Genomic DNA, 7,695 nt, shown 5'->3' with positions numbered 1-7,695 from the left:
CATACGTGGGAGTGGGATAAGCTCTAGACGCAAACAGTCGATTGCGACCCGAAGGTCAATTTCGCGTCTGCGGCCGACGCAAACAGACGTGCGATCATCTTTTTGCGTCCGAAATACGTTGGGCCACTGAAGATGTTCTTATAAAAAAACCTATGAAAACAAAATATACATGGAACAAGTGGAAAAGTCCCAGTTGAACCTGGGTGCACGTGAACCCAGGTGGAAGAATGCATTTTCCAAATGTTAAAAAATTCTGAAATAAAAATAACGGGGTACGTATGCATGTTCCATGTGTGCGTAGAAAGTTTTCGCGGAGAAACCACTTTTTTATTTGAGAATCTAAAAAAGACAAAATACGTATATATACTGCTCTATATAGCCCTGCAAAATTTCACTTCTTTTGCCGAGGCAAAATAAAAGGTTTTTTCGTCACGAAACTCATGTCCAGGGCACATGGTCGAGATCACCTTTGCATTCAATTTATTTATGTTTCAATTTTTAAAACATGTTTTTACATCACAAACGTACTTTTAAAAAAGTGGGTTCACATACACCCAGGTTCTGAAAAGCCAGTCTCTGGAACAAGTCCAATAACTATGGAGTGCATATGTCATGTAGTGTAGTGTAGTGTAGTGTAGTCCACCTGGTGGTCTATCACTCAGCTAGGATAATCCCTTTCCCATGTCACCTCACCACCAGCAAGAGAAGCACGACCACCAACCAACCAACCAAAAGAAGCCAAACGCCCCTAGTCACCCAGTCCCCACAGCTAGGCTAACGAGATCGCAGCTCCCCACGGGCCCTCCCCGAGATCTTCTCGAACCTTTCGGAGCCGCCGCCGCCGCGACCTCAAATGCCGGCGGCGATCAGGAGGCGGCGCCGGCTGTGAGGCAGCGATGGCGAGGTCCAGGCCTAGGGTTTGGCTCGTGGCGGGCTGCGCGGCCCTGCTGCTGTGGGCCTCCGTCGCGCAGCTCGTCGCCGTAGGACGCCTCCTCGTCCTGTTCGGCCTCGCCGGCGGTGCGCCCGCGCCCTCGCCGCCGCCTTCATCGCTTCCGCCCCCGCCCCCAAGTGAGTGGTCTCCGGGTTATTTTGTTACTACTGGCTAGTTTTGATTCTAGTTTGTTTTAACAAGTTGTAAAGTTAGCGAATGGTAAATGATAGTAGTAGACATGTAAGTTGGATGCATCATTTCTTATTGCTGTCCTTCCACGGATTCATAGCAAGTTTGGGTCCCTGTCCCTGTCTCCAAGTCTGTGATCCACCGATTCACTGAGTAAGTTATAGCCATTTCTGGTGAAACACATAGCTGAGATTAGTGAAAGAGACAGTTCGCTCTTAAAGGCATGACAAATCATATGTTGATGCGCTAAATGATGATATCTGGAGAAAGAAATTAAGTGCGCTTTTAAGAAGTTGCTTTGAGATACCTGCTCAAGGGACTGTAAATGTTCTGTCGAGATATTACTATTTCAGTCAATCACCACCACCAGTAATATGTGGATGGATTATTTCCCCAGGAATCTACAAAAGCAATGGTTATCTGAAGATATCTTGCAACGGTGGTCTTAATCAGATGCGTTCGGAGGTCAGTCGTTTTTTGCTTACTACTGCTGTTCAATTTCAGATTTTCCGTATTAACTCCTTATTGTTTTGAACCTCTTGTGTTTCAGATATGTGACATGGTGGCAGTTGCACGTTTGCTAAACCTCACGATGGTTGTTCCAGAACTTGACAAGAGATCATTCTGGGCTGATCAGAGGTTCATTCCATTTTCTTCAAGAGGTGCTAGCTCTATGTATTAACAAGGTTGATATCTTATGCGACTAGTATTCTGTATGCTTTTCAGCAATTTTGGAGACATATTTGATGTGAGGCATTTCATTACCTCGTTAAGAGATGAAGTGCGCATTGTTAAACGACTGCCGAAGAAGTTCGGTCCAACGGATTCAAGCATTATACTTGAGATGCCACCTGTGAGTTGGTCAGATGAGAAATATTACTTGCATCAGGTTTGTCAACTTATCTGGGATCCACCCTCCCTTTCATGGTACATGCATTAGTATGTACTCTTCATAGTCTCTCAACTCATGCAGATCTTACCACTCTTCAGCAAATATAGAGTCATCCACTTTAACAAGACGGATGCTCGGTTAGCAAATAATGGCATCAGTACCGAGCTTCAACTGGTTAGGTGCCGTGTTAATTTTCATGCATTGAAGTTTACCCCCCAGATTGAAGCATTGGGGAATAAACTGGTACAGAAACTTGGAGTGAAGGGATCATTTGTGGCGTTGCATTTACGATATGAGATGGACATGCTGGCGTTTTCTGGTTGCAATCATGGTCTTAATCCTGAAGAAGCTGAGGAGCTCAAAAGAATGAGGTATACTTTTTGTTGTGCAGTCTTTCACCTAACATGAATACGTAGTAGCATTTTGGATATAGATTCAAGTAGTTCCTCACAGAAGAAGGAGATGATACTATATTGCTTCTTGACTTATCTACAAAGACTAGTACTATAACAACAATGACATAGATGTCGCATATATTAATTTGTCTACTGTGGTCCTGCATACGATTCTCATTTTGTATTGCTGGTGTCCAGATCTAGAGACATTTGCAACATCAGTGTATCAGTTTCAACGAATTGTGCATTTTCATGCATACATCCTTTCCTTTTTCATTATGGATACATGTCAATTGAATAAAACTGGAACTGCTCATCTGTCTTTAGGGTAGTCAAATTGGTTGAGTGCCAGCTTATCTTGTTTGTGCTGATTTTCTTGATAGCTGAAAAGTGATGCACACATTTTGAATCACCGGAATCTAACTTTTTTCTATCAATCAGATATGCTTATCCATGGTGGAGAGAAAAAGAAATTGATTCCAAAGCCAAGAGATCAGAAGGACTATGCCCACTTACGCCTGAGGAGACATCACTTGTTTTGAAAGCGCTGGGTTTTCAAAAGGATACTCTTGTATACATTGCTGCTGGTGAAATTTATGGGGGAGAAAAGAGATTGGAACCATTAAGGGCTGCTTTTCCGAAACTCGTAAGTGTCCAACATTCTTGTCAGTTAAATTTGTTTTTTTCATATTTTGTGGCGACAACTACAGTGAGATTTCCCAACATTGTATTTCAAGTGAGGTTTTTCCTCTGTCAGGCACACAACTTGTAGTTTCCTGACCTTCCCTGGCATATCCAGGATGTCATATTCCCTATACGGACCAAACATGCTAATATGAGCAATACTGATTACCTTTCAGGTAAGAAAAGAGATGCTGCTTGATTCAGAAGCTCTGCGCCAGTTTCAAAACCATTCTTCTCAGATGGCTGCTCTCGATTTCATTGTATCTACCTCTAGTGATGTTTTCCTTCCTACTTACGATGGTAACATGGCGAAACTTGTTGAAGGCCACAGAAGGTGTGTACAGCAAGATTTCGCCTTATGAGAGCAGCCACTCTTGTGCAAAACGATTAGTGGTTTACTCTTTAAAATAAATAAATAAGTAAACAAATAATATCACGTGCTTCTAACTATTTGGTTGCATTTTTATATTCAGGTTCCTGGGTTTCCGAAAAAGTGTGTTGTTAGACCGACGGAAACTAGTTGAACTTATAGACTTGTACAACAGCAAGACAATTTCTTGGGAGAATTTTACATCTTCTGTCCAGGAAGTTGATAGAGGCCGTGTAGTCCAACCATCCTGTCGGCGGAAACTCGACAACAAGCCAAAAGAAGAGGATTACTTCTACGCTAACCCCCACGAGTGCCTAGCCAATTCAAGCCAGTGCAGTTGAACTAAGGATACAGTTACTGTAAGGTGAGCACATTTGAAACCTCGCCGGTGCAAGTCACTGTTTGTGATGATCTACGGACTGAAGCCAGCAGCAAGCAGGCAGAGACCCCATGATCATTTAATCTATGTTACCAGTGTGCTGTTGTATAGGTAGTTTTTTCTTGTGCTATGTAATTGATTCATTTATTTCCCAGCTTGCCAAAATAGGGAGGCCTCGTGTAAATTTTGGCTTGTCAGTTTGTGCTCTTGTTCATTTGATGATTGATTCGTGATGATAGCCATATACAATTGCAACGGTGACCAATTCATAGCAATTTTGGTTTAATTGAGTGTTGTTATTTTTCTTGAATGCGGTACTTCCTATCAATATCCACACGAAGCTTTCTTTGCTCATTCCCAACTACGCAACAACACGCAGTCTATGTCATGGCTGAAGACAAGAAAAACAGATACAATTGATGGTGGTTTTACAGAACAGCTCTTTTTTTAGCACCTTGGTCTTGAGAAACTCGATCAAACTTTTACACAGGCTAGCAAATCCATCTCCAGCCTGGATGATGTCACTAGCGTACAAAGTTAAAACATGAAAACTCGAACGAGTTCGATAATTTTGGCAAAAGGACACAAAGCGCATCCACCCTGACCAAACTGACCACAGCAACCAGCGACAGAGGACAGCGAAGTTCACTGCAGGTTCTCCCCGTACAGCCAAAGTAGACCAGCCCATCGTAGTAAACTAGTAATAAGAGAATAATGAGACAAGTTGGAGTATGGGAAAGTACAGACTCCCGCAAGGTCGCGACATGGTGAGTAGGAGAGGGGCACTGAAGCATTTTAAAATCACCATTGAAAAACTAAGCTACACGCAAAATCACTGAAACATATTGCAATGGTGTGTACATTAGATGTCAAGAACGTCATGTGCATGTTTAAGAAACAGTAACGAGGCTAGTCTGTACCTCCGGTGTAGAAGCTCGTGTAGGGTATGGCTTTTCCGATGAATCTCTGTCCTACCTTTTTGCTTCGGCCTGAACTGAGCTCAAATGTGTACAACCCAGCCCCTGTACCCAGGAAGATGACACCAGCACCTTCGGCAAAACCAACCACCAAAACGTGGAAGAAGGCACACAGAGGGAGCAATGGTTGGAGCTCGATGACCCTGCGACGTGCCCATGTCGCGGCACCGTTAGCGTTAGGACCAGAAGCCTCCATTGACCAGAGGGAAAGTACAGACTCCCGCACGGTCGCGAACAGCAGCATGCATGCCGTCATCGGCCCCAGCGAGGACAATGTCCGGTTCGTCAAAGAATGGCGCGCGGATGACCGCTAGTTCTTGCGCACCCATGTCGTACGCCACTATCATGTTCGTCTTTCCACATGGGAGATATACCTTATTTCCAACGACGGCACTGTGCCTGAAGTGGTCGATATAGACCCTAAATTCCCTAATCGACTGCCAATGGAGATGGTGTCGCTCCATTCACCAGCCTCGGATGAGTAGACGGAGGCGAGGATCACCCAGGCCACGAGAAAAGCGCCCTCGCCAGTGTAGTCGCGGAGCACTGCGGCATTCCAGTAGTGCTTCACGGTCACGCCCGACCAATCGGGGCCGTGTGGAGCGGGAACACTCCATCGGTCGTGGGAGACGAGGTCGCAGACAGCGAAATCCCCGATCTCTCCGCTGCCGTGGTGGGTGCGGAAGAGGACGAGTCCGTGCCGGGAGTCGAGGGCGTGCCAGTCCTGGCGGTCGTGGCAGACAGGCGAGCGGAAGGATGCGGTTGTGGAGGTGAAGTGGGAGGCCAAGGGCTCCCAAGTGTTGTGGAGGAAGCCTAGCACGGGCGGCGCCCCGTGGAACGCGCGGTACTCGCGGCCGAAATCGGCGTCGGAGATGATGCCGCGCCAGGCCGTACACACGGCGGAGGAGCGGACGAGCGTCGCGGGGTCGTCCGGAGGGATGCGCAGGAAGATCTCGCGCATGGCGTCGTCGACCAGCACCGGCGGCGAGCCGTGGTCGAATTGCGGCGGGCTCATTGCGAGGGGGGATTGATGAGGCAGACAGGCACGCTTCGCCTTCGCCTTCGCCTTCGCGGGGTTGGTGCTTTTGCGGAGGGATTTTATTAGTGGCGAGTCCAGCGGGAGCCGCCGAGTGTGTTTTTTTTTTTTTTTTTTTGCATCTTGGCAGCTGACGCCAAATTATATCTTGCACCTTGAAATCTTTATTACTATTTGCGAGACCTTCCTTGGCATCGGCCCTCATTGGGGCCTATGGAAGAAGATATTCTTCGTCAAGTGCCACAACAGGGGCATCGGACCCTACGTTATCGGAGGGGTCGGCTTCGTTGTGCGGAAGGAGGTTAATTACTTCAACTTCCCGATGAGAAAATCCATCCAGGGCTGGAGGTCAAAATGGTTCTATCTCAGGGACCAGCCAACTTCGGGTCACCATTCCAATCTACCAGAGTTTAGGATGTTCTAGAGGCGACGCCGAAGACTTCTTGGCAGAACATCTTGACTTCCGAAGAAAATGTAGTAGCCAACAAATTATATGAAAAGTTCTTGGAGTTGAAAAATGCCAGCGGCCGAACAATGTCTGATACTGAAGTAGCTGCTTTGTTCTTGAGACGCCGCATCCAGCCGGTGATGTCCAGGGATCACCAGATGTGGTTGTACACTGGCGCCAAGGATGTGACCCGAATCAGTGTCGCGGATCTTTCGGATAAGGAACTCTTGGATGAAGTCAGATGCTTGACGTACTTCAGCCAGGAAGACACCATTTCCTTGGTAGCTGTTCAAGAGCCATACGAGTTTCGTCGTATTCCAGCCAAGGTTATTTTGCATTCTGCACTCGATATGATATTTGTAGCCAACGATTTTGTTTTGACTTTGATCTTATTTTGATTTGTCAGGCTTCAACTATCCCAAGGTGCTATCCTCCTGCACACGAGACTGGAATCGAGCCCGGGGATAATGAGCTCGTAGGAAATGTTGAAGAAAATGTCGAGGTGGCCGATGACAACGAAGCCACCAAAGATGAAGAAGAAAAAGAGGAAGAAGAAAATGATGATGAAGACGATGATGCTGGGGCCTTCATTGCCAAGCGCCGGAGGGCAACTATCGATGATTTGACCGATACAACGGAGTCGAGTCCTAGTGGCTGAAACAACGATGATGCTGATCGTGTTCCTTCTACTGATATAGCTCCCGAAGCGTCGACTGCTCAGCCACCCAAGAGGCCGTTAGGTGTCTTCGCCGCTGAGGACGAGCTGTTGTTTGAGTCGTAAGAACTTTTACTCATATGCCTTGTTGAATTTCTTAGCAATTTTCGCCCATGTTGTTGATACAATTGAATCTGTTTATGCAGTGACGAAGGGGAGATGGATCCTCCACCTTCGAAGAAGGCGAAGACCGGTTCTGAAAGGACGGTGACGGCGGGGCTGAAGTATCAGTTCTGCCAGAAGCATCATCGATCATTCCACCGCCGTTGAAGAGGACGCTGAAGAAGAAAGAAGATCCTTCAGCAACTTCTCCCAATCCTTCGACTCCAGAAGGGACGTAAGTGCCATTGCATTTTTCCTCTTGATGATGGTCTTTACCCGATTAGCCCCCTAGCCCACAGTTGGCTGCTTGCAGCCGAGTGTTGGCTTGATCGATATTCGAGTGCTTGAATGATACTTTGTTTTCTTTATTGCAGCCTATTCAAGCCGTGGTGGCTATGGTGATATATTTCTCACCTCAGTTCATCAAGCTTGAAACCGAGAATGCCCAGCTCCGAGAATCCGCCAAATCTTCAGCCGAGCAGCTTGAAAAGGCAAACATGCTGGCAACCGAAGCCCAGCAAGAAGCTGATAAACTGGAGAAGGAGTTGGGCCAGGTGAAGGCGAAGCTGGAGGAGGA

General features: G+C 46.7%; 1 protein-coding gene across 1 annotated transcript; it reads left to right on the top strand.

Moving 5' to 3' along the window:
• Nucleotides 1-749: 749 nt before the first annotated feature.
• Nucleotides 750-4,150, top strand: LOC124701542 (rhamnogalacturonan I rhamnosyltransferase 1-like). The gene is made up of 8 exons (XM_047233623.1): nucleotides 750-1,068; nucleotides 1,518-1,585; nucleotides 1,671-1,759; nucleotides 1,847-2,009; nucleotides 2,094-2,383; nucleotides 2,849-3,053; nucleotides 3,268-3,425; nucleotides 3,565-4,150. The coding sequence occupies exons 1-8, from the start codon at nucleotides 897-899 to the stop codon at nucleotides 3,800-3,802; spliced, it is 1,383 nt and encodes a 460-aa protein (XP_047089579.1). The 5' UTR covers nucleotides 750-896; the 3' UTR covers nucleotides 3,803-4,150.
• Nucleotides 4,151-7,695: the final 3,545 nt, after the last annotated feature.

The sequence above is a fragment of the Lolium rigidum genome, chromosome 3, assembly GCF_022539505.1.
Source record: "Lolium rigidum isolate FL_2022 chromosome 3, APGP_CSIRO_Lrig_0.1, whole genome shotgun sequence".
Taxonomy (NCBI): Eukaryota; Viridiplantae; Streptophyta; class Magnoliopsida; order Poales; family Poaceae; genus Lolium; species Lolium rigidum.
This window is presented reverse-complemented; position numbering and strand designations above follow the sequence as displayed.